General features: G+C 45.2%; 8 protein-coding genes across 10 annotated transcripts; 4 read left to right on the top strand and 4 right to left on the bottom strand.

The window, feature by feature from the left end:
* Window positions 1-153: 153 nt before the first annotated feature.
* On the bottom strand, window positions 154-2,489 carry LOC105563746 (translation initiation factor eIF-2B subunit gamma). The gene is made up of 5 exons (XM_012015624.1): window positions 2,342-2,489; window positions 1,539-2,228; window positions 1,163-1,469; window positions 531-757; window positions 154-439 (listed from the first exon to the last, which is right to left on the bottom strand). The coding sequence occupies exons 2-5, from the start codon at window positions 2,213-2,215 to the stop codon at window positions 280-282; spliced, it is 1,371 nt and encodes a 456-aa protein (XP_011871014.1). The 5' UTR covers window positions 2,216-2,228; window positions 2,342-2,489; the 3' UTR covers window positions 154-279.
* A 152-nt stretch (window positions 2,490-2,641) lies between these two features.
* LOC105563747 (tRNA (adenine(58)-N(1))-methyltransferase non-catalytic subunit TRM6) lies at window positions 2,642-4,455 on the top strand. The gene is made up of 2 exons (XM_012015625.1): window positions 2,642-2,721; window positions 2,808-4,455. Exon 2 carries the CDS (start codon window positions 2,876-2,878, stop codon window positions 4,295-4,297), a length of 1,422 nt encoding a protein of 473 aa, XP_011871015.1. The 5' UTR covers window positions 2,642-2,721; window positions 2,808-2,875; the 3' UTR covers window positions 4,298-4,455.
* Window positions 4,456-4,541: 86 nt separating this feature from the next.
* On the top strand, window positions 4,542-10,493 carry LOC105563745 (protein shuttle craft). Its single transcript, XM_012015623.1, has 9 exons — window positions 4,542-6,479; window positions 6,575-6,748; window positions 6,825-7,217; window positions 7,336-7,617; window positions 7,698-7,988; window positions 8,068-8,531; window positions 8,649-9,179; window positions 9,243-9,349; window positions 9,443-10,493. Exons 1-9 carry the CDS (start codon window positions 5,264-5,266, stop codon window positions 9,546-9,548), a joined length of 3,564 nt encoding a protein of 1,187 aa, XP_011871013.1. The 5' UTR covers window positions 4,542-5,263; the 3' UTR covers window positions 9,549-10,493.
* A 1,917-nt stretch (window positions 10,494-12,410) lies between these two features.
* LOC105563744 lies at window positions 12,411-18,093 on the bottom strand. Its single transcript, XM_012015622.1, has 9 exons — window positions 17,002-18,093; window positions 16,449-16,662; window positions 16,156-16,366; window positions 15,812-16,076; window positions 15,503-15,664; window positions 14,823-15,422; window positions 14,286-14,701; window positions 14,011-14,218; window positions 12,411-13,903 (listed from the first exon to the last, which is right to left on the bottom strand). Exons 1-9 carry the CDS (start codon window positions 17,027-17,029, stop codon window positions 13,674-13,676), a joined length of 2,334 nt encoding a protein of 777 aa, XP_011871012.1. The 5' UTR covers window positions 17,030-18,093; the 3' UTR covers window positions 12,411-13,673.
* A 92-nt stretch (window positions 18,094-18,185) lies between these two features.
* On the bottom strand, window positions 18,186-19,073 carry LOC105563741 (transmembrane protein 203). The gene has a single exon (XM_012015618.1). It carries the CDS (start codon window positions 18,944-18,946, stop codon window positions 18,533-18,535), a length of 414 nt encoding a protein of 137 aa, XP_011871008.1. The 5' UTR covers window positions 18,947-19,073; the 3' UTR covers window positions 18,186-18,532.
* LOC105563742 lies at window positions 18,962-20,007 on the bottom strand. The gene is made up of 3 exons (XM_012015619.1): window positions 19,558-20,007; window positions 19,267-19,435; window positions 18,962-19,196 (listed from the first exon to the last, which is right to left on the bottom strand). The coding sequence occupies exons 1-3, from the start codon at window positions 19,981-19,983 to the stop codon at window positions 19,075-19,077; spliced, it is 717 nt and encodes a 238-aa protein (XP_011871009.1). The 5' UTR covers window positions 19,984-20,007; the 3' UTR covers window positions 18,962-19,074.
* LOC105563743 (cleavage stimulation factor subunit 1) lies at window positions 20,004-22,296 on the top strand. 2 transcript variants are annotated; one of them, XM_012015621.1, is made up of 4 exons: window positions 20,004-20,091; window positions 20,261-21,164; window positions 21,273-21,366; window positions 21,470-22,296. In XM_012015621.1, the coding sequence occupies exons 1-4, from the start codon at window positions 20,021-20,023 to the stop codon at window positions 21,712-21,714; spliced, it is 1,314 nt and encodes a 437-aa protein (XP_011871011.1). In that variant the 5' UTR covers window positions 20,004-20,020; the 3' UTR covers window positions 21,715-22,296. The 2 variants fall into 2 exon arrangements, with proteins under 2 accessions (XP_011871011.1, XP_011871010.1); XM_012015620.1 differs by having other exon boundaries at window positions 21,273-21,381.
* Window positions 22,297-22,538: 242 nt separating this feature from the next.
* On the top strand, window positions 22,539-27,115 carry LOC105563740 (dentin sialophosphoprotein-like). Of its 2 annotated transcripts, none has more exons than XM_012015617.1 (4): window positions 22,539-22,719; window positions 23,845-23,946; window positions 24,401-25,029; window positions 25,121-27,115. In XM_012015617.1, the coding sequence occupies exons 1-3, from the start codon at window positions 22,663-22,665 to the stop codon at window positions 24,995-24,997; spliced, it is 756 nt and encodes a 251-aa protein (XP_011871007.1). In that variant the 5' UTR covers window positions 22,539-22,662; the 3' UTR covers window positions 24,998-25,029; window positions 25,121-27,115. The 2 variants fall into 2 exon arrangements, with proteins under 2 accessions (XP_011871007.1, XP_011871006.1); XM_012015616.1 differs by having other exon boundaries at window positions 23,839-23,946.
* The last annotated feature ends 266 nt before the right edge of the window (window positions 27,116-27,381 follow it).

The following is a 27,381-nucleotide window of genomic DNA, read 5'->3' as shown; positions in this document are numbered from 1 at the left end:
TAGTGCAATAAGTTAAAATGAAACAAATAGATCTCATTCCAACTCATTGCACCAGTGTGCACTAGTTCAGGAGTGCAGCAATGAAAAACAGACCCTAACTCGTCTGTCGAGAAAACGTTAACTTAAGTTACATAATAATTTTGCCAATCTGCATACGAAATTTACCACAAGTCTCTATGCAATCTGATCAATTACAAAGGTAATTTGCTTTTTTTTTACAAAATAATATGTACTTATATTTACAATAATTTAAAAGTAATATACATATCAAGTGAACAACTATAGTATACATATGAGTTCGTCCGCTTCAGTTAGCACTTCGTGAGAGTGCTGGCTGCCAGATACCACAACGTATTGTGCTCCAACCAAGCAATCCTTCAATTCCGTGCCCTCCTCGATGACGCAGCCATTGCACAGTATGCAGTTGTGAATAACACATCTGTGAAAGGGAAAAAATTAATGCAGCGAATCGCAAGTGCGACCCACGTGTGTTTAACAAAGAATAGTTTCCAACAACACTCCGGACTCACCTTTGTTTAATAGTCACATGTCCCATTATTACACTCTGAGATACTCTCGTCTTCGATTCCACGACGCAGTTAGGCCCGACGTGATTCTGCTTCAACGACGTTTTCTCCTCGATTAACGAGTTATCGCCTATGCGACATTCTTGCATCTGTGTACTGCGCACGGTCGCGGTGTTCGAGATACTCGGCAGCGGCAACTGATTAGTGCTCTCGTTCCACAATTCTGATATCTGCGCAGGACATTTCTCACATTACAATAAGGGACTTTTGCGTCGACCTTAACTGACCCAGGTTTCGGTCCTTTTCAAGCCCAAGATCGACAAAAAGCTCCCTTATTGTTATTTATTACTGGCAACCTTAAGAATCTTTAATTTATCAAATTAGTTGAAATCGACCCTACAATTTGTGTTTGGTAATCCGTGGGTTCTAGATTTGACATTGATCTCGCGTGTAATTGAATGGTATGCTTATTTCTTCAAGAAATTAGGGAAAAACAACAAAGAAATAAGGAATAAGATATGGAGCGGTGATTTAGCAGCACGCATATTTAAAAGACATCTTTAAGTTGCCTTTAACCGGCAGAGCCGGTTACGATGATGATAAAAATATGTAAAATAAATATCACAGTACTCAACCTTAGCGTTTGCAAGATGATACATTTGCACGGTGTTCGCTCTAAGACCAAACTTTTCATTCAATACATAAGCGTAACATCGTATTACATCCTCGTTATACGCATCTTCCAGATCGGTGCTGTGATCATTGAAGGCCGACAGCTTTCTTATCAACACGTCTAATGGTGTCTCCGTTGCGAAATGAAAGATATCTTCCTTCAGCTCCATCTGTACCAAGGAAGTCTTATCGTCGATAGATTGCTTAGATTTGGACAATTGTTTGTCGACTATGTACGGCAAAAGTTCACCCTTCAGAGTGGCGAAACTCCTGAAAAGTGATTTCGCATTCGATTAGACTTACGTCCAGTCAACATTTCTCCCTGGTAAGATCACTCACTTGTTAGACATCAAGTAGTCCACCACCCACTTGTTAATAATATACAAGTGCGCGTCCATCAGTTTGGAGCGAATGGTGAAGTTGGCGTGCTTCCCGAGAAGCCTCGGCGAAGTGTCCACCATCTCTTCGAAGTCGGACGACGAGGCCAAGAAGATCAAGCGTCCCGTATTTTTGTCGATGCCGACCAAGTCCATTTCTGGCCTCTGCTTGTTTTTCACGCCTGGCGTCACAAAGTCGCCCGGTACTTTTGGCGCGGGCAACATCAGAGCGGTTATACTCGCGTTGTGCTTCCTGTATAAATTCAGGATCTCCGATATGTCCACGCTTGTGATCAAGTCGCAGGATATCACCAAGATATCCGTGTATATCTTCTCGTAAATGAATCTGATGGAATCGGCCGTGCCGAGGTCCTCGGCTGCCGGAATCCCCACGAATTCAATCTTGATTTTCAGGCCCAGTTTGTCCAGCGACGCCGACACGTCGGGTCTCGCTGTCTCGGTCACTACGACGATCGCTTCCTTGAAGCCCGAACGCTCGAGGATGCGCAGGGGATACCAGATCATGGGAACGTTTGCGATCGGCAGTAGACACTTGGGCTTGCCCGCCGTGAGCTCCATCATACGAGAGCCATTTCCCCCGGCGAGCACGATGGCTTGGAATTCGTTGCGATAACTCATCTTCTTGTGTTCCCTGCAATTATTAAAAGGTCAGGCGCGTCAAGGAAACTTTGAACTCGTTTCTTATCGCTGTTTTGGTGGAGCCTAGTGCAGTAAGCTAGAATAACAAAAATACACTCGTCTTACTCTAATTTGTTGTGCCAGTTCACTAATGCAGCGATAGAAAGCAAGACTTTCGAAGACGAGCTGTGTAACGTGACGCAATTTCCACGAGAGCGCAGATCATACCCAACAGTCCTAGTGCCACTGGTGCCACAGAAGGTGCAAGTCCATGTGTGTCTCTAACCTAAAATCGGTGGTAACGACGAGACTTCAGTAGTAAAGAGAATCGGCCAATCCGCGGCCGAGAACGGGACCGCCGCTTCGAAACTCGCGGCTGCGATTGGTCGGTTGCCGCCGCTCGCGTGCGCCGCCGGCCTAACCTGCAAAAGGGCGGAAACGGCGGAGAATGCATCGCGAGATGCATGTGGCGATGATCGCGGAGGAAGGGGTGGCGAGCGTTAAAGGTGACGTATCGCTTCCTCGCTCGTGGAAGAGCGAGCTGTAAGGAACAACGAGCGTGTACGAAGGGAAATGTATAAATATATTGTAGGGCCGGACATGCGGAGAACGCGAACGAGCGACTGAGGTGATCTGACCGGTAGGATAATCGGCGGGACGATGAACGCTATCGCGGAGGGCACGTGCGGGTCCGCGGAGGACGTGATCGCGGTAGGCAGCCACGTGATAGTGAAGAAACAGGACTTCAGCAAGATATACAGGGTATCGGAGAACGGTGTTCTGACGCTGGGGAAAGACCAGAGGGTGGAGATGCGCGAGATCGTCGGCAAGCGGTTCTGGAGCATCTTCGAGATGGTGCCGTTACCCGACAGCAAGGGCACCTTCACCCTCAGGCTGGCGGACCAGGTGGAGTCGTGGGACGGTCTCAAGGGCGAGACGAGCGGCTACGACAATCGCTCCATCACGGACGACGGTACGTCCCAGCGGCTGTCCAAGGAGGAGATCCTGCAGCTGCAGGAGGCTGGCAAGACCGGCAAGGAGATCATTGGCAGCCTCATTGAGAACAGTAGGTCCTTCGTCGCCAAGACGGAGTACTCGCAGGAGAAGTACATCAAGAAGAAGGAGCGCAAGTACCTCAAGTTCCTCACGATACACAAGACGTCTATATTGTCGCTGCACGAGGTCTACTTCAAGCGGAAGCACGAGAAAATCGGCGGGCTGCGAATGGACGCTCTGGCGCAGATGCTGTCCTACAGCGACGTGCAATCAGACGGCCTGCACCTGCTGTACAGCAGTGGATTTCAGGGGCTGCCCGCGGCGGCCATGCTCAATAGAATAGGCGCGAACACCAGCGGTTACCTAATCAACCTGCATCCCGGTAACATGCCCCAAACCACCTTCGTCGAAGCCATGAATTTTCCACAGGAATTGAGGGACAGGCACGTTGCGGTAAACGTTTATAGTTTCTTAAGGTTACATTATCAGGGTGAATCTAGCGTGATGAACAGTCTTTCCACGTCTAGAAAGACCGTCAGCGATGGCGTTGAGCAGACGCGCGAGAAAACAACGGAAGAATTGGACGGAGGAGCTAAGAGTAACGAAGTGACGGACGCGCAAGTTTTAGTGGCGAAAGCTGAGACGAAGGAAAATGGTACGCTCCTCGGGAGCGACGCCGGGGAAGGTACCAATGTTTTAAAACGTAAACGCGAGTCCGAGGAGCCCGACGGAGAGGAGGCGCCCGCGAAGAAGCCGAGGTGGCTGCTGGAGACGAAGCGCGCGGTGGACTTGTTAAGTAGCTCGAAGGCTCGCGGTTTAACTGTCGTCGCGAAGGAGCATCCCTTGCAAATCGTGAACGCGCTGCTGCCCTTCCTCGGGGTCTCGCGGCCCTTCGTCATCTTCCACGCGCATCGGGAGCCCCTGCAGGAGACTTACGTGGAACTGAAAAAGCGGGGCAACGCAATGAACGTGAAACTGTTCACAAACTTTCTACGCTCGTATCAGATATTGCCGAACAGGACGCACCCCGACATTTTAACGAGCGATACCAGCGGCTACATTTTAACGGGTTATCTAGTTAAGTAATATACAAAGTGTTTTAATAAATTTTGATAGGGAAAAAATTGGTTGACGCAGACGCGCGCACTCGATAGCGCTCGAGCGCCAAAAGCTGACGCAACGTTAGCCGACGAACTTATAAACGGATTCCAATTTTTATTCAAATATAACTATTACATTGTGTATGTATTTGCGTTTGTTACTTGGACCTCTAGTTACAATTCTTCGTAAAAATCGCTCTTTTTACACGTGCATAATTTTGGAATGTACGATCGTAATACAAGGACCGGCAAGATTTCGCGAGCGTTTATATTGTTCTTATTGCGACAATCTCTTGCAATAAACTGCGCACGTTTTTCTTTTTTTTTTTACGAACTTAAAATTTTGCAGCTTTTATTTCAGCTCGAGAGTCAGGTTTGCGACTCGAAGCCTTGGCGAGCGAGACTTTTTATTTCGTTCCGTCCCGCGAGCAGCGAATCTTTTTCATCTTTCAGATCTTATCGATCGGGTAACGACGACACGTTGACACCTGGACGCACGTAGTTCCGCTGGCCGCTGGCTTCCAATAGAGGACGCTGTGGTCACCGCTAGGCGGGGAAAGGGTCGGGAAAGGTTCGCGAGAATTTCGCACGCTCGTACTTCGTAGTGTTCGGATTCCCGGATTGCGGAAGATGTAAAAGTCGCGAAGGGTTTACGAGCGATACAGCGCGCGGGGCTCGCCGCGGCGGCCTTCCGGATCCCTTTTAGGTTAGGATCGTCAGGTCCGTTCCGGAACGCGTCGGTGCCACACACACGCGCGCGCGGTGCAGCGACAACGTGCCGCAGTGGGGCCGAAGCGCGGCGATTCTCCGATCTCTATCTCTCTTCTCTCCCCCCCTCCTGCTCTTTCGCGAGGAGAAACCCGACCTTGGCGGATAGGAGAGCCTTGTGTGCTTATCGGCGCCTCCCGTCTCCGCGTTACGCGACGTTTCGCATCACTGTGCAATCGCGACGATGGCCGCCTGGGACGGCTCGTACCCGGAGGACCTCAATTACCTGGTGTACGCCGACCGGAACGCAGGCGGCGCCGCCACGGGCGATTGGCAGTACTTGGCCAGGAACAGCGCGTACCTGAGCGACCTGGCGCCCGCGGGTGGCTACTATCCGGCGACCGGGGGCGGTCGGCACGTCTACGAGCGCAGCAGGCCGTCGCCGGCCTTACAGATCGACGCCCAACACCCGTCGAGCATGGTGCCTTTGGAGAACAGCGCCTACCGGGACCGCGTACTGCCAGACGCCACGTCCGCGGACGTAGCCGCGACGTCGCGCAACCCGCCGCCCTTCCCCCGCGGTGGCTACAAACCGTCGAGGTCCAGGGGCAACCGGACGGCCGGCAAGCACGCGGCCGCCGACGTCGTCCAGTCCGCCGTGGTGGAGAACTCCAATCTGCATCCCACGGCCAGTGAATTTGTGCCAAACAGCCAGGCCGGGTTCAGAAGGGACGCCAGATTCCGGCGGTACGATAACGGCAACGGCAACGCGGCCGGGAGCGGCTTCAACGTCGGCGCGCAGGAATTCAGGCCGAAGCCGGCCGACAAGCCGTCCTCGTCGGACAACAGGTACAAGGGCGAGAGGCAGCGCTACGACGGCAGGAGGGACGCGGGCTACAGGCAGAAGAGACTGCAGGACCCCCAGGTCTCGCAACCGCCGAGATCTGGCTATAGGGACACCCAGAGGACGTATAACGCGAGGGGCTACAGCAAGTTTCAGAACGGCAGATATTACAATAGGAAACATCAGTCGGACGTGGAGCAGAATGCCGGGGAAGCCTACGCATCTACGACCGAAGCTGATTCAGCCACGTCTGACGGTCAAGAGAGTAGAGCTGTCGCCGGGGAGATTCAACAGGACACCTTGTTTTTGGGGATAAAAACCGGTAGAGGCAGAGAGGAGACGTCGACGTACGAGGATAACGATTCGGAGATGTCCTCGAAAAGTCTCGAGGCACAACGAAACGATAGACCTAAGCGATTCGCCAACGCGTCCAATTATCACAGATACAATTCGGAAGATGTGCAATCCGAATCCAGCGCCAGGTGGCCAAAGTACGCGCAAAGGAGGAACAATGAACCGACAAATCACAGGGACAGGAAGGTGGAAAATTGGCGAAAGAGGATGGAGAGTAACGAAGCACCGCAGGGGAAAAATCCAAGGAAGAAATATGATAACGGTAACAAGTGTATCAGATTTTTATTGTATAAAGCATTTCGTTATACATGTAAAAGAAAAATCTCTAACAATCGTTCCTTTGTGCGTTCTTAGTAGATGACGATGCCAGTCAAAGGGAAAGACTGACCGAACAGCTGAATAAGGGAACGTTGGAATGTCTGGTCTGTTACGAGCACATCAAACAGAGCGACTACGTTTGGTCCTGCAACAATTGCTATCACGTGTTGCATCTGAGGTGCATCAAAAAATGGGCAAAGTCGTCTCAGGGCGGTAAGTACGCAGACGAGCTCGCCGTTCGCGCCGCAGATCGTCCAGCGCAATTTGACCAGCACCCATTTCATTCTAGAGAACAACAGCTGGAAGTGCCCGGCTTGTCGGGACGTCAGTTTCTTCGTGCCCGAGGATTACTTGTGCTTCTGCGGTAAGATGAGGATGCCCGAGTGGAATCGCAGGGACGTGGCGCACTCGTGCGGCGAGACCTGCGGCCGGCTACTGTCCAAGAAGAATTGCACGCACAAATGCACCCTGCTCTGCCATCCCGGCTCCTGCCCGCAGTGCGTGGCGATGGTGACCAAGTACTGCGGATGCGGGAGAACGTCGAAGATGCATTTGTGTAGCGCCCATCAATTGCTAATGTGCGATTCGATATGCGGCAAGGATTTGCCGTGTGGCAAGCACACCTGCCAGAGGAAGTGCCATCAGGGGGAGTGCGGGCCTTGCGACAAGATTGTGCAGCAAAGTAATATTTCAATTTCTTCGTCGATATCCAACATGCAGCTTTTAAATCGAGATATCCATGTTAGGATTGCCACAATTGCAGCGACCGTTTCTTAATGCTCTCGTTGTTTTGTTCTTAGCATGTTTTTGTAGTAAGAAAACTCAGGAGGTACCCTGCCGAGCCAATACCGCGGATACATATTCCTGTGATAATATTTGTAACAAACCGTTGGATTGCGGGAAACATTACTGTCGGAAAGTCTGTCATCCGGAGTGCTGCGAGCTCTGTTCCTTGACGCCTGAAAGAGTTACGATGTGCTGTTGCGGACAAACACCGTTGACGGAGAAGAGGGAGAGCTGCACGGATCCTGTGCCGACCTGCGAGAAAATCTGCTCGAAGCGCTTGAAATGCGGCCAGCCTAGTAAGCGTTTCAGAGCTATCGCGCTACGCGTCTTGTCGCCGTGCGGACGCGCTAAATCAGATTTTCGTTCGCTCACGCAGGTAATCCGCACACCTGCAAGGCACCGTGTCACATGGGAGAATGTCCGGAATGTGACTTGAATACCGACGTCAAGTGCCGATGCGGTAACATGGACCGCGAGATCGCTTGCAGGGATTTGACGACCAAGGCCGACGATGCGCGCTGCGAGAAACGCTGCAAGAAGAAGAGATCCTGCGGCAAGCACAACTGCAATCAGCTGTGCTGCATCGACATCGAACACATCTGTCCACTGCCGTGTTCGAAGAACTTGAGCTGCGGTCGGCACAAGTGCCAGGAGCGATGTCATATGGGTAAATGCGCTTGTCTATTATCGCATCTACGTATGATGGAAATTGTAGTAAAAAACCGAGATCTTTTTCTCCCCGACAGGAAGATGTTCGCCTTGCTGGGAGAGCAGCTTCGAGGAACTGTACTGCGAGTGCGGCGCCGAGGTGATTTATCCGCCAGTTCCGTGCGGCACAAGGAGACCCACTTGCAACCGACCATGCTCGCGCGAACATATCTGCGACCACGAGGTGCTGCACAATTGTCACAGCGAGCCTACGTGTCCACCTTGCAGTGTCCTGACTCAGAGATGGTGTCACGGCAAACACGAACTCAGGAAGGCAGTGCCGTGCCACGTGAAAGAAATCTCGTGCGGTCTACCGTGCAACAAACCGTTGACGTGTGGACGGCATAAATGCATCACCATGTGCCACGCCGGGCCCTGCGAGAGACCGGGACAGCAATGCATGCAGCCTTGCACTACGACGAGAGAGCTGTGCGGACATATCTGCGCCGCTCCGTGCCACGAAGGCAAGTGCCCAGATGCGCCTTGCAAAGAGATGGTCAAGGTAAGTGCAATCCTTGTCTTTGCGTTAAGCGACTATCCACGCGAAAGAAGATGCGTCACGATGAAATTTCAGCAAGTTTTGCATCATACACTACTAGGATTATATCTTATATTGCAGGTCACATGCCAGTGTGGACATAGGACCATGAGTCGTGTCTGTGCGGATAATGCGCGGGAATATCAGAGGATAGCCAGCAACATATTGGCTAGTAAGATGGCCGATATGCAGCTCGGTCATTCCGTCGATTTGGAAGAAGTGTTCGGGCAAGGCGCGAAAAAGCAGAATCAGTTGAAGACTTTGGAATGCAACGACGAGTGCAAGATAATAGAAAGAAACCGAAGGCTCGCATTGGGACTGCAGATCGTCAATCCAGACTTGAGTGGCAAACTGATGCCCAGATACAGCGATTACATGAAACAGTGGGCCAAGAAGGATTCGCACTTCTGCCAGATGATCCACGACAAGTTGACGGAATTGGTGCAGCTGGCAAAGACATCCAAACAAAAGTCCCGGAGTTACTCGTTTGACATTATGAACAGGGAAAAGCGTCACTTCGTGCACGAGTCGTGTCAGCATTTTGGCTGCGAGAGTCAAGCGTACGATGAGGAGCCAAAGAGAAATGTCGTTGCCACTGCCGTAAAAGATAAGGTAAAAGCTTATTTTGTTAAAACAAGTAAATATCATCTCTGTAACAAACGTATTATGTTGCAGTGTTGGCTACCAAGCTACAGTTTACTAGAAATGATACAAAGGGAGAAAGGACAAAGAAAGGTTCCAGGCCCGGTACTTAACGCTTCGAAGGGAAATAATTCTACAAAGTAAGATATCTATTTATCTTATTATTTATCTTATTAATGGTCGGGAATCAAATTAATCAATGAATGTATAATATGATAATTACATGATTACAGGACTGTTCTTTCATTACCTGTAAAACAGAATCAGCAATCGCTGCCATCATCGTCAACTCCTAAAACTGCTGACAAAGAAATAGATTATTTTGACTATCGAGGATAAATCAGCAAGTCGTCAGTAATATACAGGGTGTCTGATGCAAGAGGACCTCTACGAAAAATGGTACATGACTTATCTTCTTAATCTAACTCGGTCTAATAATCTACCACAATTTTTTCGAAGGGGTCTTTTTGTGTCAGACACCCTGTATAAAGGACAACGCGAATTATACAATGTATATAATCATAAATGGGGCTTAAAAATGGGTACAATTATAATTATACAATTAATACTGAGACAGTCATAAAATTTTTAAGTGCTCCGACAGTTCGAATTTCAGATCAAACTTTAATTAATCTTTCGAGCTTGAAGGTATTTGAGTTGAATTGAATTGTTGGATCTATTAGACCTGAGTACCTATCATGGAAATGTTCGGAATGAATTCCGATCGGGATTATTCCGTTTCCCTGAGAAAACACAATAAAAATCTAGGAAATAATTGAACAATTCCGAACATTTCCATGACAGGTACTCTGATTTCTGAGAGGGAAAACTGTTTATTTTCTGTTTTGCACCATATAATAATGATTTCATTCAAATTTTCTTCTATATTGGAACTATTCGGATATAGAAATGTTCGATTAAAACGAATAGATCGAAGATTCGTTTCTTTTTGAACTATTCGAATAGTTTGATCGCACAATTTATTATTGCAATCTTTTCCTTAATTTCTTTCCAATTGTGTAAATTTTCAATTGTGTAATTAAGGCATACTTAACTAAATTTCAAGCAAAACTCTAATAGTAACAATATAACAATAGTCTTTATTGCGTTTGCAAAAGATTTTGATAGATTAATCATATATTAACAAGAAGTGTCATCATTCATATGTCATGATAATGAACATTTTATTGTAATTTAGAATTTGTTTGCAATATGTTTTGTTAAAATAGATACACGAAGATGGCATGCAAACATGTAATAATAAAATCGAATTATCAAGATAAACCTCTTGGTGCTAAAAAGATACCGTTTTCCCATATTATCCCAAAACTGTATGTCATAAGATCGATCTCCAATATCTCTTAATGTTTTCATTATCCAAAATTAATTTCGTGACATTAAGTATGATTAGATATAGAAGATTTTTGTACAGGGAAAGCATGTCGTAATTCAATTTTTCTTCACCTTTATTTCTACACAATTCTTTTTTTCAACAAACCTTTTACACAGTTCATTATATTGATATCTCTTAAACATAACAATATGATAATTCTGGTACTAATATGATAAAGTAAGATAAATAATAACGAAGTTTATACTACTTTTAACTACATTACTACAAGACGAATTCTTATCACGGATAGAATACAGATATAGAAAGTATCTAACTCAACTGATAGGATAAAGAAACTCTTATTCTAATTGTATTTTTTTGCTTGGTCAGAGCTATATTGCTAAGAATAAAGTCAGTGCTGCATAGGTGCTATATAGATTATATCTTTTGGGCTTTCGAGATGTTTTGAAAATCTTCAGGTTTCCAAGATTTTCAGGTATTCTTTTATGATTCATTAATAACAGTTATGTCAATCAATATTGATTGGATATATTATATAATATGTATCATAATTCACAACTTTATTATACATATATTTAACGACCAAATAGTCATGTTAAGAAATTATTTTTAATTCAGATATAGAACAACAGAGAGCTTCTGTTGAGCAATAGAGAGCTTCTATTGAAAACTTTAATAATATACCTTACATCTGTTTTATATACATATAATTATTGAATCCGCAATATCTACGATCTTGCATCAGTAAAAATATCAATTATATATGTATATATTATAATTTCGGAGACCTTATCAATTTGATTAAAACAATAGTTGTTTGTTTGTTATTGTACATCCAATTGTATATAAATATTTATCTATATCTATATATGTGTATATATAGTTTTGTAGAAGAGTTTGTTAGGGTAATAAGACTTTGTATCTCTTGTAAACATTTAAAATAGTTAACACGAGTATTTGGCACATGAAACATCAATGTTATATTTTAAATCACTACTTTTCATACTATAAATTTCAAACAGTTATTTAGATATTCTCTGAGACCTTTTATGCTCCTGTAAGTATTACTACTAGATTTCTCACTTGTTCTATATTTGGTTTTATAGTGAGGTAAACAGAATGATACATAAATAATACATTAGCATTATTGGACATATATGCTTGTAATAAAGAGAAGTAAAAAAGATGCAAAACACTCTATCTAATACTGCACGCAACAAATAAATTATTGCGATGTGTACAGTATATCATACACCCGATATAGTTTTAGCTGTAATTTTGTAAAAATGAAGAAAATATATATCAGTTATAGATAAAAATATATAGACAGACGTAACACAATAAAATATTGGCTATCTTAATTGTATAAGATATTGAAAGTACAATAAATTGTCTACAATTGCAATAAAGCTATGATATAGCTCGGTTTTTATCGTAAACTCACTTTTACAGTCTTTTATCTCACGGAATATAGTGTTATTTAAGCTTACATAAGCGTAAAATGGCCTCCTAGTCTAAACACATAAATATGATATCACATGTAGGATCACAACACTGTTACAAATTCAACTTGCAGATAAGTCATTTATATATTAATCATTGTTGTAATTTTGTTGAACATTTAGTAGTAGGGCACTTTGAGAGTTGGGTTCGTACTTTTACTTCTAAGCATTTTAGTGCGGTTGACACACAGTAAAAACGCGTTACTTCATATATTCTCGATAAAAGTCACCTACTAGTTTAACGTTTTTGTTTATATACAGTCTGTTTCCTTCCTCCTCTCTCTCTCTCTCTCTCTCTCTCTGTTATTTCGAAAATATCCTTTCAAATTTTACATGTAAGTTAAAAAAATGATATATATATATATTCTGTATATATTTGTTTAACAGCAAAAAAATATATATATGTATCTTTCTGAGAGAACACAGTAAAAGTCATTAAATTAATTCATCGGGAAACTAATCTAATTTAAAAAATAGATATCTGTTTTTTTTGTGAATATGTGCTTCGAATGAACACTTCGCATAAAAAGTGGTTTTTAGAAATGCTACTTGACTATTGCATTTGTTAGTAGATGCTGTTTAAACACTTATTTCATGTTTAGAATGTTATGCTCATCTATTGCTATGTATCTTTATGTATAGCAAGTTTTTTGAGACTTTGCTTTTCTTATTTTATCATGTGCCTGTGCAACCTCCTATCTGATTATATTCTCCTGATATTTTGTCAACTCTTGAGATCTTAAATTTTCGCGGTTCACCAAGCTAGAAATTGTCGGAATATCGATTCTCAGAACGTGAGTTAGTGCCACCTCTTTGCTGATTATGTTCCTTTGATACTTTCCTGATTTTTGTGGGAGTGAAAACTTGCCAATAATTATAATAAAACGATACAATCAATTCGCTACAGTCGATAAAATAGATTGCGATTATTGATTGTCGATAATGTAGTAACTTTTATTATCTGCATCGGCCGCTGTCAAAATTTTTCATTCCCGAAAATCGTGAAAGCACCAGTAGGAGAATACATCAGCAAGAAGGTGGCACTAACTGAAAATCAAGAATTTCTAGAAACTCGAGAAATTAAAATCTCGAAAATTGACAAAGTACCAGGTGAATATAATTTGCAAAAAGGTCGCACTAACTAAACTTTCAAGAAACTTTTGACATTGTAACTTTAAGATTTTGAATCTTAGAAATCACAAAAATCGACAAAGTAGCATGAGAAATATAATTAGAGAAGAAATTGCATAAAATTGTCCAAGAATTGTGCAATTGTAAAACTTATAAAAATTTTCAAGTCTACTATTTTAAAAATTTGGTTATCGCGATGCCCTCGCATGCATCCTCCGATAGAAATTGTTACCAATTCGTAAAACAATGTGTCAAATAAACATTTAGAATACTGGGAGTGATGTGTATACAATATGTATACAATACATGTACAGATATGTAAAATCTTTTTCTGAAAATTATCACGGAGTCATCACAAAATACATTAATCTTGAAAGAGTAATCAAGATTTCCATAAAAGAAATTAAGAATAACTTTCCTATTTGGCATCTTAGATTTTGGATTACGATTACCCTTATCGCTAGATAAACTATTGCTTTATATGTAAGGATTATTACCTCGGTTTACGCGCGGGGAATAATTAGGATAATTACTCAAATACTGATGTCGCGGACTTGCTGACGGCTGTTTTGTTATATTCGCCATGGCGCAGCCCATAACAAATTCAAATATCCTGGGTATTGTTTGATACAGCAGCCAGGGCCATGGCGTGGGAAACTGCGTCGGTGCTGGTTCTGTACCGTATGGTACGGTTTCAGCAAAGAGTCCTAAGAATGAGTCGATTAACACTTCTGTGTATACATATTGTTTTACAAGAATAGTTTATAGTATTTTGCAGCGTAAAATTATAGTGTCATTAATCAGTTGTAAATACCGTATGGTCCAAAAATACGAAAGGCATCCGTGACGCATAGGAGGATCCCTAAAATCGCAGTAGCGCGCGTAACGTTTAATACTTTTTGCATCTGAGATTTCCTGGCAACTGCGGTATCCGCTTCCGGTATGTGCAGCGGCGTATCGGATTTCGCTCGGTTCACGTACGCGATGTGATTCAGTATCGAGTGAAGAGTAAAGTCCGTGCCCTGAAAATAGCGTAGTCATATAATTCCTAAACGACAAAAGCTTTAGGCATCTAAAAGAGCCATGTACCATAATTCTCGCTTCACCAGGCGTATTTTCGGGAAGCAAGTTAGTCTCCGGCGTAATGTCCTCCGGGTCTTCAATAGCTTTATCATTCCATGACAAATTCTTTTTGCGTACTTTCGGCTCTTCGTCTTTACTCTTCGACTTTTCGTTCATCAGTTGCGCTTTCTCACTGCAATCAGGATGATCTGAATCTGATTCAGATTTCTCCTGCACCTCCGTCTTAATAGGTACTATACTCTGAAAGTGCGTAGGACTCCTGTCTAGAGTTCTAATACTGATATCGCTGCTTCGACGATTTATCATTAACGGCTTAATGTGAACAAATTCGGAATTGCGTCGATAGGAACTCTCGGAATTTCTACGCGAGTCAGATCTAGTTGGTGACATAAAACCACCAATATCGGAATTACGTCTTGAACCTGAAATATTGTTAAACGAGATGAAACGTGAAAAATATAAAATGTCTAAAAAGGAGTGGACTAAAGTTTCTTTTTTTAAAAAAAGATCTGCTCGTTTGTACGAATCACATTTTCTTTTTACCTGTGGGGCTAAGATCCAGAACTTTGGGCAATCTGGAATGTTCGTCAGGCAGCAACATTCTTTTCGGCGTTCTGTTACCAAAATCGCTATTCCTTCTGAGCTTGACGGCGAATTGCGAGCCACGATTCTTCTCGTGGGTAAAATCGGAACATCGTCTCAGCTCTCTAGTGCTGCCTGTCGGCGTAATATTCTCAGAGTTTCGTCGTGGGCTCTCGGGCGAGCGATTCCTCTCAAACTCCTCTCGCATCCTTGGCAAAGGTCTGGGGCTGCCCTCCGTCGTACGTTTGTATTCCGTCGAATTTTCATCGTTTACAAATCTAACGCTACATTCTGAATTCCTGCGTGATGATTTGGTGGACGTATCGCTGTCTCGTCGACTGGCCATGGAGCTTCTACGACTCGGGCTGGATACGGTTATAATCGGCAGATTAGCGGTCGATGGGGTAGGGGTGGGTGGTCTAACGTAGACTTCCGGTACCGAGGACCGTTGTTCCTGCAACGGCGATTGTACGGTGCACGTAGGTATCGTAGTATTCTGTACTTCCTTTGGCACTGGTCCCTCTACCTTGCACACCTTGGCGGTGATTGTAACGCGCGATTCTGAAATCAGATCTCGGTGAGAGATCAATTTACACGCCTTTCTGGACGGTTTGTGATAAAAAATGTCCACTGCGTACTACCTTCCTCCGCGGGTGCTTCTTCTGTACTTTTATTCACGTTTGCAGGCTCACTTTCTTCCGGGCCTTTCATCCTAGCCGGACCAAGTAAAGTAGGTACCAGCGCAGCAGCGACCGAAGTCGCCAGATTGCTGTACGGTGCCAACATCGCGAGTTGCATGATACCTGAATTACAAGTAAGTTCTTGTGATACAAAGCAAAACATGCGCTAACTCTTGAAGAGAGAGAGAGAGACAAGATAATCTTATACCGATGTACACAATAAAAATCATATAAAATTGTAAAAGAATGAACATTGATTTATCAACTGACCTTTTTGATGCGCATTGGAATTGTCCCGCGTCAACATGCTGCTTGGCATAGTCCGGAGCAGATGATCAACCTTGTAAGCCGCATGTAGGAACGCGAGGTAAAGAAGAATGCTCCAGACGAGAAATGCCGCTTGGACCATATATTTGGCCATGTAGCAATTGTGAGAGGATAGAACAATATCGCTGGCGATTACGAAGAAGAAGTGTGCTGTTATAATGAGACTGAGGCAGGATTCCTTCTGTATCTTCTCTGGACCAAATTTCAGCTGGAAGTGGAGCATACAAAAGGATATAGTAACGCGTTCGATCAGAACTTGTTAATTATTCAGTTTAAGGGCTAGACACCTTCGTCAGTTGCAGGAAAGCCAGTTGTATCAAACAAAAGGCGGACGTGATGCATGGATATCCAATGTCCCATATAATTGAGCCAATGACTTTGGGCAGAATCTCCTTAAGATTGTACGCATCTATGAACAGGGAAGCGGCTCTGGATGCCCCGAGTAAACATAGGAATATATTAATCGTAGACATAAACGGCCTGGTTGATATGAGAGATCTGAAAGAAGGACAATTAGGCGCGAAGACGCAAACTTTCGTCGATGCGTGTCGCCGATGCGCGTATGGCAATACAGATGTACCTTAAATTTAGAATGGAGAAGAACGTGTAAAACCCCAGTACGAAAAAGAGGCATGCAAAGCTGTAAGCGTGTAGTAGAAACGCCCATCTTATGTCTTGCTGTATCGCACTCCATGACGGTGCAGTGACCAGTGATTTGTCTAGGAACACAGAGTTTGATGCATTTGACACACAATTCTGTCCTACAACAGGTACTGGGGCTGTTGTGTTTATACCTAGCGGGAAGAACGTCCAATTAAAATCAGAACGATGCAGACATATGTATCCATGTACATATATACGTAACAGTAGAACACACATTGCAAGGAGTTTACATAATACAAAAATTATGACAACATAATTTGCGTCGTATATTACATTATTCTACACGATTTACAATTGATTGTTTAAGCTGACATAGCTCCCTAGGCTTTAGTTGAATAGGAGATGCTGTACTTGGTTTGGCGTAGTATCATTTCAGTATGTCGAAACTTTGATCGCGTTTTATATACAAAAATGGCACTTGCCGCCGTCCTACCCGTATTAAAAATTAAGATAAAGGGTAAAAAACTGACCACGAGTCAAATTAGCCAGCTTATCCATAATCCCTCGATATGTCCACAGCACATCACTGAATCTTGTAATTGGTAGTCAGTCTTATGGTAGACAGTTAATGTGGCGTTTAATGTAGCACGTTCTGCGAACTTGTGAAATGTGGTAGCAGCAACAGGCTTTACCTATAGAATGACTTGATTCACGCACCCCTTCTCACTGAATACAACCACTGTCTCCCTTCAGTTAGGATTATTGATCTTAGCTGAAGAGGATTGGAGGGGGTACACATGCCCACATAAAGCACCTGGCTTGTTGGTCAGTTGTTTATCTTTAGAGTTTAAATGGAGCAGTGTTAAATTTATCGGTCTATGTTATGTTATGATTCACAGGCTTGTTATTTTTGTATAAGGAAACCTCTGTCTTAGTTTCCATCGACATTCTCTAAGAAACGTAAATTCCGAACGCTTCATGAGGGGATATTGGAACGCAAGGTGGTTAAAAATAGTTCGATAACATATTAAATATTGAACTCCTGTGAATAGTTCAAGTTAAACGTGCTCTGGAAAATCGTAACTTTAGAAAAATCGATTTCTAATATCAATTTTTTGTTTGGGATGATTAGTTCTTCGTAAATAGGAACTATGTGAATTTTACATTGGAAAAGAATTATAAATATTATTTTTGCGTTAATATTTTATATTAATATATGGAATAAAATTGGAATCAATATACGAGATGTCAGTGTATTAAGTTAAATTATTAATTTCCAACACAGATAATAAATACTTATTGTCCCCAAAGTATTTCACGGTTTATTTCTGTTATCGATCCCAAGTGACGAAATCCTGTAAACTCAGAAATTAATTAACAGGGATTTTGAGAATTATCCAGGGTAACATAAAGTTTAAGGCAAAGTTTAAGACAGGAAAATGATTTCTTAGCTTAGAAATAAATAAATATGTGTCATCTTCTCTGCGTTATAAGAGTTGTTATCAATAATATAATAGTTACAAGTACTGATAAAGCATTAACATGAAAAAATATATTACTTATCCATACATTACTTTATCATCGTATTTAACATTTTTATATCACATATATTTATTATCCTTTTAAGAGAGAGAACAATGCATGTCTACTCAGGAACAACTTACGTAACACTAACTAGTTGGAATAAAAATATTAAAAAATGTCTACAGAGAGATAAAATGCATCAAATAATTTAATCCAAATAATGAGCCTGACAAAATGTAACATTATATATACAAGTGTATCATATTAACGTATGTTCTCACATATTACAGACGCTTGAGGAAGTAGTATCGTGCATATAGGAAAGCTTCTGCGTTTCCCTCGAGGGGTTGGCCACTGGCGGCTAGTGTACAAAAATTACCCTTAAATTACCTCAGATTACGCAAGATTACCTAACACTACCTCGAATTACTTCAGATACTCCAATACTATCTCATATTATCCCAAGTATATCGGATTACCCAAGATTTCGTTTGGATTGCCGCTGAATTACCTCAGTGACCAACCCCCTGGTACCACTCAATGTAACTGACAAGCTCTGACGGCGATCAGTTGCAGGAGGATGAATACAGGACTCAAAACTTCGGAGTACTCCAACGTGCTCTGTCCAGAGAGCTTTTTACACAGAAGATACTTAAAGACGAAGACCAACAGCAATGATATTTGACTCCACAACGCTCGTAAGACGCCCACCCTGATCATTCCTTCCATGTACATTCTTATGAATATAATAGCGCAAAAATATGTATTCAAGCCGTCGGCTATAAAGAGCGGCGAAAACACTTCCCACCATCCCGACGGTCCCAAGAAGTAATTTTCATCTAACTTTAGAGCTAGCAACACGGTGAAGAATGCCAAGGCGACTAAGTTTATCCATATTTCAAATATGGTTAAGCCTAACCAGTGTACCAGTTCGTTCAAAGAGAAGATCATAATAAAAAAAAGCTATACACTTTCGTACCAGCTGTATTGGAATAATGTTTTAGCTAATAATTGTACTCATTCTATCATGCACTCTCTCGTCACTCGAGTATATATCGCTTCGAGGTCTCAATATCAGTTTACTTTTCTTTAGATCTCAGCTTGGCCACCGGCACTCTCCTGACAACGCGTATATGTATAGCGGAGGTCTGTCTGTTGATTATCTCATCGTCCACGTCGTCGCTTAACGCCTCCAGATTATCTACAATAACAAGGCACTCTTAGAACTTTGTATCAGTTTGACGATGTACAGGGGGGAAAGACACACGTACCTACTAAAGCGACGGTAGAGGTTTTGATATCAAGATCTAAAGTGTCATGATGGATCTCCTTCAATTTCAGAGCCAAGCTGGCCGCTTTGCACACGGCAGCACCAAGTCCGTGGACGACCAGCTCAGACGCGCCTTTGTCGAGCAGTTTCTCGCATTTGTACAACTGTCCCTAAAAAATATTGGCAGACACTCAGGCAAAACGGGCGACGTGGGAGAATCAGGGCTGTTCCGAATCCACAGCGGCCAAGTTGCGACGACCGGAAAAGGTTATGGTTGCCGCACGCGACGTACCTTGAAGGGAGTCTTGTTGTTCACGTAGATATCCCCGTCGCTTCTGGCGAACTCGAAGGACTGTCGTTTACGCAGAGCGTGTTTCGCGTCCAACGACAACTTGCCGTTTTTGCGGCACGCGCCCTTCTGCTCGGAGGTGGTCTCATTTAGCCCGCAATCGCCGTCCACCTCGGCCATTCTCTGGCACTTGTAGTTGTAGCAGTTGTAGTAGTAGCGCCTCTCGCCGATGACGACGCGCGCCGATTGGCTGCGAGCGCCAGGACTGGCCGGGACCGCCAATGAAACGCGAACGACGCTGGAGCACGAGCGTAAACGTGCTCGGGCGGCTGGTTGACAACACGCGACATAACCTGCAGAAAAGGCCGGGGTGATCGATTGACGGGCGGTTTGCGGTGCTTCCGACGGTCCCAGTGAAACTCGTAACATTGAGTCGCCCCCAAGGAGCACGGCGGGTCAGAGCGCGATGAAGGAGCCCGAGGCGGATCCGAAGAACATGATAAAGAGCAGAGAGCTGCTCTACAGATTGATGATCAGGTTGTTTATAATGGTTCCTTTCGCACGCGCTCCCTTAAATCTCATTCCCCTCGCTGCTACTAGCACTCTCGCACGAGGCGCGGTCTCTTGATCCAAGCGCCCGACCTGTAATCTGCAATTGCTGCCTCGTCAGCAGATAACAAGGTCAGTTTACCGTTGAATATTTCAGTCAGCTGTTCTACGACGGTCATCAAACGCTGGCCGTGCAGCTATCCAACATGATACAGGCGGAGCCGCCGTGCCCGCCCTCGGATCGGCTGCTCCACTTGATGTTGATCGGCGCCGCCCACGAGCCGGATCGCGCCAAGAAGGACAGCAGCGCTAACTTGTCCACGTTTGCGTCCAGCTTCGACAACACCCTGGGCCCCGGACTGGACCTGGAATTCGAGACGGAGACCCAAACCCAGGCCCCAGAACCGGCACAATACGAGACGGCGTACGTCACGTCCCACAAAGGAAATTGCAGGGCTGGTGCTTTCTCGTCCGACGGCCAATTGATCGCCACCGGCTCCGTGGACGCCTCGATCAAGATCTTGGACGTGGACAGAATGCTGGCCAAGTCCGCGCCGGAAGAGATCACGCCCGGAGATCAAACCGGCGGGCATCCGGTTATAAGGACACTGTACGATCACCTGGAGGAGGTGACGTGCTTGGAGTTTCATCCCAGGGAGCCTATACTTGTGTCCGGCAGCCGGGACTTCTCCGTCAAGTTGTTCGATTTTAGCAAAGCCAGCGTGAAGAAGGCATTCAGAACCATCACGGACGCGGATCAAATTCGGTGCCTGTCCTTCCATCCAACCGGTGACTTTCTCATAGTCGGCACCAATCATCCGGTGGTTAGGCTGTACGACGTCAACACCGCGCAGTGCTTCGTGTGCAGCATCCCGAGTCACCAGCACACAGCCGGGATAACGAGCATCAAGTATTCGCCGGACGCCAAGACCTACGCGTCGGCGGGAAAAGACGGTAGCATCAAACTGTGGGACGGCGTGTCGAGTCGGTGCGTCAACACCTTCGCGAAAGCCCACGACGGCTACGAAGTATGCTCGGTGATCTTCACGAGGAACGGCAAGGTAGTAATTGTGACGGTGACGTAACATTTTCTACACGCGTCAATTACCGTTGGAGACTTGCTCTATCTCCCAAGTACTATCGGGTAATCGTGCCATTTTCGATTCCAGTATTTACTGTCCTCAGGGAAAGATTCCCTGATTAAGTTGTGGGAATTATCTACTAGCAGATGTCTAATAGCGTACACAGGCGCCGGGACTACAGGTAAAAGGGCTACACGTGCGTTTAGATATACTTGGAATACGCCTCGTTAACGTTGCGACCACGCAATTGCGAAACGTACGATTGACCGTGTCGTTTTCCACAGGTAAACAGGAGCACAAGGCGCAGGCCATCTTCAATCATACCGAGGACTACGTTATGTTTCCCGACGAAGCTACTACGTCGCTGTGCGCTTGGAATTCTCGTAACGCATCGCGAAAGCAGCTGCTGTCGTTGGGCCATAACGGTCCAGTGAGGATGATCGTGCATTCACCGACTGCTCCCGCATTTTTGACATGCAGCGACGATTTCAGGGCGAGATTCTGGTTCCGAAGGATGCCAACGCATTAACGGCTGTCGAAACCGACAGACGCGGAACTGCCCTTCTCATAATTTCGACTTTACGGACTGGAGCGCGCGGAGACCAAAAGACACTTAATGTCGGATGCATGTAGCTCTCGGTATAATTACGAGAGAAAGAAAACGAAGCGTAGGCATCGCGTAATTATACAACTTTCTATTCTACCTAGATTTTAAGCGACCGACTTTGCAGATTTTATTTTATTTGTGTTAAACCGCAATTGTATAATATATGATTCTTAGAGTAATTTCAACATTTACGTGTTTCATAATGCGCGAACGAGCGCGTAAGAAAGCTTCATCTCCATTTCAAAGCGGCGTACTTAATTCGAGAGAGCCTAAAACGATCGCCTTACAATTCCACACGTTGTCGAGCGTAAAAGAACGACGTGCGAATGTGCTGCATAGTTTTTGAACAAGGTAGGTAAGATAGGCGCAATGCGAGTTACAATTCAATTGAATGTGCGCTGAAAACGCTCCAATTATTGTAAAAAGAACGTCCGCCCGTGTTACAGCGCGACAGCAAGTGATTCTACGATATTAAAGAAAGAGAGGAAAAATATACGCAGGGATTTACATTCGACTTAATTTAATCGCACCCGATACCGCGCGATACGTAGACTCGCGTTGCTGCTTACGCATACGAGCCTCGTCCTTTTTGCATTAATAAAAGAAGAAAAAGGAGGCGCAGCGCGGAATACCGCGCGAGCCGCGAGCGAGAATCGCCGGGGTCGCGTGTGCGTCGCTACGCGCGTAGTTGGGCGCGGCGGCGCGGGGCGGCGCGCCGAACTCCCGCTCTGAGGTTTGACGAGGTGTCACGTGACCCACGCTAACCGCCATCTTTCCTTATCGTATAAACAGTGCGACCGGGCGCAGCGCGAATTCTCCCCGTGGAATCGTGGATTTCCCAGTGTTTTTGAGTGATTCGCACGCGAAGAGATGTCGGACGCCAAGACGGAGACCAAGAGCGACAACAACGTCGAGGATGCGTCCAAGGTAAGCGGGCCGGCGGGCACGTCAGAAACACCTTCGTCAAGCCGAGTTTTCATGCCGTGAGCGGCGTGTGCGAGAGCGGCGGCGGGCCCCCCTCCCCCGCGCGATCACCGCGGCCGCGGGGACGCTCGTTCGTCCTGCCGCGCGTACTCCCGGAGGTCCCGGGTCCCGCGGCCACCGTGTACTCGCGTACGCTGCGGCGCGTCGTCACGACGCGGCCGCGCCATGTGCTACTCTGCGCGTCGGCCGACGGCGACGGCGCCGACCGACCGACCGACCGACCGGCCGCCTGCCTGCCTTCCTGCCCGCCCGCCCGTCCGTCCGTCTGTCCGTCTGTCCGTCCGTCCGCCCGCCCTCCAGTCTGCCCGCCTTCCTTCTGTCGGTCGGTTCTTCCATCCGGCGAGACTTTTCGAAGCTGCGCCGTACGTATGTACGCACATCCTCTCCCGTCGTCGCCAAAGATGGTGGATGTTTTCTTATCGCGCTCGCTTCTCGCGGCCGGCGGGGAGGCCCGCCGCCTCTCCTCATCTCATGGCTCTCTGTCCGTCTCGCTCGCACGCCGTACGGCTCGGTGCCGCGCGAAAAGGCGGGAAATCGCCGCGGACCGCGGCGTCACGCCAGGAACGCGGGCGGCGGCGACGTCGCGTCCACGTCCGCGCGCGCGGACGCCACCGCCGTCGACGGCCGCCGGGTGGGAGTCGCGCGCGCGAGGCGTAGACGTTGGAGACGGTACGGGCGGACGCCAGCGGACGCACGGCAAAATGGCGGGAAACTTGAACGCGACGTTCGGCCAGCCACGGTTCAACGGTCCTCGATAATCTTATCACGCCGTAATTATCGTGCCATGTCGCGTGGTGCCGTGCGCCCGCTCCTTTTTTCCGTGCGACTCCCCCGACACACACACTCTCTCGCTCTCGAGAATAATCTCGAGACGTCAACGTGTGTGCGCGCGCGCGCGACTGCGTAACAGACGTCTCTCGCGGAGGAGTTATGGATGCGTGCGGACGCTGCGCGCGGGCGCGCGTACATGCGTGCGTGCGCTCGCGCGTGTGGGTGTGCACGCGACATAAATATGTATTGGTGCGCGAGAGAGCGAATGAATAGGAAGCCTGATTTTTGCAGGAACAGTCGACGGAGGAGAAACCGACCCCGACGAAAAACAAACGAAGCGGCAGCAAGAGGCTCTCCACTCTCGAGAGGACCGCTCAGGAGGGTGAGGCAATCTTGAAGGTGCGTCTCGCCGCGCGATTATCTAGAGCAGGAAAAAGATTTTCACGGCCGGATCTCGAACCGGCTTATCGTACGTCCCAAAAATCTTCGCCGAGGTCCCGCTGGTCAAGGTCCTTGTTTCTCTCTTTTTTTTTCTCTCTCTCTCTCTTTCCTTCTCCCCTCGTCATCGGCTATTTCCCTCCGTTTTAGCCTCTTCGTCGTTAACTTCGCTCGCTGCCTACGTGAGCGTACACGGCGTCGAGAGTGGGGGGTCGCCGATCGGCCGGGGAGGGATGGAAGCGCCCTCGGCGTGGCACGGGGAACCAATCGTTGCGTAGGCGCCAATTACAAATTGCCGTCCACATACGTGTTGTTTCGCAGTCGATACAATTAATTGGAATTAATTACAAGTTGAGCTGCGATTTAAGTAGATTTCTCTCTGTCGCCGTTGGCTTGAAATCACTCGGTGTTACAGGGCATGAACAAATCCGTCGGTGAGGTAGAAGGCAGGAGACGTACTCGCAGTTCAGCGAGGGGCCTAACTTCAACAACGCCAGTGCCATCGCCACCTAAGAAGGAGAAGAGGGAAACGTCGTCGCGGGGCGGCGGCGGCGGCGGCGGTCGCGGACGTGGACGTCCCAAGAGGCAGGAGAAGAACAATGAGAACAACACGGACGAGGAGACGTCCAATAACAAAAGCGAAAAGCACACGGAAGAGGAGTCTACGAAGATGGAGGTAGACGAGGAGAAGGAGGAGAAGGAGGAGAAGGAGAGCAAGGCGATACAGAACGAAGACAAAAACACCGAGGGCGTTGACTGTAAAGACAGTAAAGACGCTGAGAAGGTGACCGATGCCAATTCCAAGGACGAGAAGATAACGGTGGAGTCGGAGAACGTGGTGGACGAGGCTAAGAACACCGCTCCCAGTGAAGAAAAGAAGCAGGAGGACGTGAAGGACAGCTCGGACTCGAGTCAAGATGCGACAGACACAGCAGCGGAAGCGCCGCCTTTATCCTCATCGGAATCCCAAAATCCCTCCAACACTGTTACTACTGAAGAAAACAAGGAATAACCTCCCTTCGCCTGTTTTACCACTACTTTTATGTAAGTACCTCGTAATCTACGCTCGCTTTCCTTGAGAATGTGCAATTTGTAAATTTACAGCGATATTAATGTGACATTTGTTTTACTGTAGGAGGTACCAAGGCGGCGCACATATTGGGGTCACACAAATCCAGTCCCCCTCGTCTATTTTAACTAATTAACACCTTCTTGTCGATCGTTGCTTCAACCAGCGCATCAAAGTTCTACTTAAGTTTTGTCATTATCTCTATAGGTGCGCGCAACGCATGTTCCCGACGAACATAACGAAAATATCGTAGAATCCGCTGCTACGCTAGTACGAATTAGCATTTTAGAGATTGACTCATTTTTTTCTCTCTCTCTCTCTCTCTCTATGTTATATACTATTATGTCTTCGTAGAAGAAATATCATTGGTCTCTCATTAGTCTGAGATGATAACAATCTGAAGGATTATGATTCTGGGAAGATCGTATTGTAAGAAGAGATAGCTAACTCGTTAATCTAGCATTAATTTGAATCCATATGATCAGACATAACAATTTTGTTTACATTCTTTTTAACGTTTTGAAAATCTTTGTTCCCTTTTCTTCCGCATTATTGCTATCACTACGTTGGAGCATCAAACTCTGTGAAGCTAACTCAGTCAAATTAATTTTTGTTTAATCAGATTAACAAGTATCCTTTTTTTTATGGTGTTCTATGTAACATGTATAATATATTATATTATTTGAAATTTTATTCTGTTTGTCGAATAATAGAAAAATCTTGTCATTGCGCTGGTTAATTAGCGATAAGCAACGCGAGGTGTAGAGCATACGTTGTTCATGTACAATGATAATATTATTGTAAAATATATTTAATATGGACTTATATAGAGAGAAGTTGTTTTCAAATCAGAGCTGACATCCGGGTCCTATAGTATAATGCCTTCGAGTCAGATCTGATGTGGAAGTAGCTAAAGATTAATTCGTACATAGCAAATTACTGTAATACCTTTATCGTATATAAATAGTGACTGAATGAAGTGGAATATATGAGAACTATGGTGAAATGATTTCTCTTTTTCATGGATTAAGCGGAAATAAAATTTCTGAGAAACGCGTTGCAGCGTTATCTATGTTTTCCTCCCTCGCATAATAAGTGTCTACTAATAATTTTTTATCAATCTTCTAATCCTTTCCGCCGATAAACGAACTAACGCCGTCGAGTCTCTTTTGGGCGATCGAGAGAATTGTTCATCGAGTGAAAATCTTGTTCACTCCAAGTCATTATTACTTTTTATTGCGAGATCTTTCAGCGCATCCCTACTTTTATTAGTCCAATATTAAATATGTTAATATTATTGTGTATTTGAACTGTTGCGAGTGTACAGATAGATTATACAATTGATGCACTTATATCTAGAGGAAATTGCACACACACACTTTGAGACACCAATAATACGTGAATCTAATACAGTATGTTTTATTATGTAAATGTGTGCAATGATGAGAAAGGGATTCTCGTAGAAACGCGGGGATCTTGCAATGAAAATTAACTACGCGATTAAACTCGAAGGATTTCCTGGCCTTTATGCCAAATAGATTTGCCTATATACCGAATATGTAATAGCACAGAGTATAAATATATCCTTGTAAGTTGCACTCCCGAAGCATGTTTATCGAAACTGTACGTTACGAAGGAACATAGGTCTTATCATTCCATTTTCCTTTCTTTTTCTTTTTTTCGTTTTTGTCAAATCGGTGATGTTCACGAGTATGTCCACCTGAGATTTTCGATTGTAAATAGTCAAGATCAAGTGTAATATACGTGTAAATAGTTTAACATTAAGCTTCGTGTATCACACTGGACCTTTTCTTGATTACCTTGTGAAATCTCAGTTCTTAGAGTGCCTCTAGCGTTAGCACGTTGTATGATATACGAGCGTAGAATTCCGGCGATTGAAATCAAAACCAAGCCCTGTAATAGCGTGTTTACGTAAACCTTACAGCTTTTAAAGATGTATCGTAGAGATAATTTTCTTTTTCGCATGTATCTTACATGGGGGAGACTATTGTACGGTTCGATATTAGAATTTCTATGAAATATATATGCATATGTAAGAAAGTGTCCAGTTTCGTTGACGAACAATCGATTAATCACGTTTATCCATACCAAACTTTTAGTTTTTTAAACTACGATGCGCAACTTAAGAGCTTATAGTATATATATAGTTTCTGTTTATTTTGCCATGCGTGAATTCCATTCCAGTAAGCAGATTAACTATCGCGAGAATTGTATTAAGAAAAGTTTGATAATCTATGGCTTCCTCTTACCGTTAGAAGAGTTGAATAGCAATTACGAAGATTGCGCGAGATACTCTCGAAATTCTA

This window comes from Vollenhovia emeryi, unplaced genomic scaffold (assembly GCF_000949405.1).
Source record: "Vollenhovia emeryi isolate VEMERY1.0 unplaced genomic scaffold, V.emery_V1.0 DF939172.1, whole genome shotgun sequence".
NCBI lineage: Eukaryota > Metazoa > Arthropoda > Insecta > Hymenoptera > Formicidae > Vollenhovia > Vollenhovia emeryi.
The sequence above is the reverse complement of the archived record's forward strand: the minus strand, read 5'-3'. Positions and strand labels throughout refer to the sequence as shown.

What these genes read in the sequence shown, in the direction of transcription:
- LOC105563740 (XM_012015616.1), top strand. Translation starts at nt 22,663, where the DNA reads ATGTCGGACGCCAAGACGGAGACCAAGAGCGACAACAACGTCGAGGAT. An exon ending in ACGTCGAGGATGCGTCCAAG is followed by an intron (nt 22,720 to 23,838) that starts GTAAGCGGGCCG and finishes TGATTTTTGCAG; the next exon opens with GAACAGTCGACGGAGGAGAA. An exon ending in AGGGTGAGGCAATCTTGAAG is followed by an intron (nt 23,947 to 24,400) that starts GTGCGTCTCGCC and finishes TCGGTGTTACAG; the next exon opens with GGCATGAACAAATCCGTCGG.
- LOC105563745 (XM_012015623.1), top strand. Translation starts at nt 5,264, where the DNA reads ATGGCCGCCTGGGACGGCTCGTACCCGGAGGACCTCAATTACCTGGTG. An exon ending in CTTGAAATGCGGCCAGCCTA is followed by an intron (nt 7,618 to 7,697) that starts GTAAGCGTTTCA and finishes TCGCTCACGCAG; the next exon opens with GTAATCCGCACACCTGCAAG. An exon ending in AAGGGAAATAATTCTACAAA is followed by an intron (nt 9,350 to 9,442) that starts GTAAGATATCTA and finishes ACATGATTACAG; the next exon opens with GACTGTTCTTTCATTACCTG.
- LOC105563743 (XM_012015620.1), top strand. Translation starts at nt 20,021, where the DNA reads ATGAAGGAGCCCGAGGCGGATCCGAAGAACATGATAAAGAGCAGAGAG. An exon ending in CTCTACAGATTGATGATCAG is followed by an intron (nt 20,092 to 20,260) that starts GTTGTTTATAAT and finishes TGAATATTTCAG; the next exon opens with TCAGCTGTTCTACGACGGTC. An exon ending in TCTTCACGAGGAACGGCAAG is followed by an intron (nt 21,165 to 21,272) that starts GTAGTAATTGTG and finishes TTTCGATTCCAG; the next exon opens with TATTTACTGTCCTCAGGGAA.
- LOC105563742 (XM_012015619.1), bottom strand. Translation starts at nt 19,983, where the DNA reads ATGTTACGAGTTTCACTGGGACCGTCGGAAGCACCGCAAACCGCCCGT. An exon ending in ACAACAAGACTCCCTTCAAG is followed by an intron (nt 19,436 to 19,557) that starts GTACGTCGCGTG and finishes AATATTTTTTAG; the next exon opens with GGACAGTTGTACAAATGCGA. An exon ending in CTCTACCGTCGCTTTAGTAG is followed by an intron (nt 19,197 to 19,266) that starts GTACGTGTGTCT and finishes TTGTTATTGTAG; the next exon opens with ATAATCTGGAGGCGTTAAGC.
- LOC105563744 (XM_012015622.1), bottom strand. Translation starts at nt 17,029, where the DNA reads ATGGATAAGCTGGCTAATTTGACTCGTG. An exon ending in CTTTCCTGCAACTGACGAAG is followed by an intron (nt 16,077 to 16,155) that starts GTGTCTAGCCCT and finishes CTCCACTTCCAG; the next exon opens with CTGAAATTTGGTCCAGAGAA. An exon ending in TTCCAATGCGCATCAAAAAG is followed by an intron (nt 15,665 to 15,811) that starts GTCAGTTGATAA and finishes CTTGTAATTCAG; the next exon opens with GTATCATGCAACTCGCGATG.
- LOC105563746 (XM_012015624.1), bottom strand. Translation starts at nt 2,215, where the DNA reads ATGAGTTATCGCAACGAATTCCAAGCCATCGTGCTCGCCGGGGGAAAT. An exon ending in GACTACTTGATGTCTAACAA is followed by an intron (nt 1,470 to 1,538) that starts GTGAGTGATCTT and finishes ATCACTTTTCAG; the next exon opens with GAGTTTCGCCACTCTGAAGG. An exon ending in CATGTGACTATTAAACAAAG is followed by an intron (nt 440 to 530) that starts GTGAGTCCGGAG and finishes TCCCTTTCACAG; the next exon opens with ATGTGTTATTCACAACTGCA.
- LOC105563747 (XM_012015625.1), top strand. Translation starts at nt 2,876, where the DNA reads ATGAACGCTATCGCGGAGGGCACGTGCGGGTCCGCGGAGGACGTGATC.
- LOC105563741 (XM_012015618.1), bottom strand. Translation starts at nt 18,946, where the DNA reads ATGATCTTCTCTTTGAACGAACTGGTACACTGGTTAGGCTTAACCATA.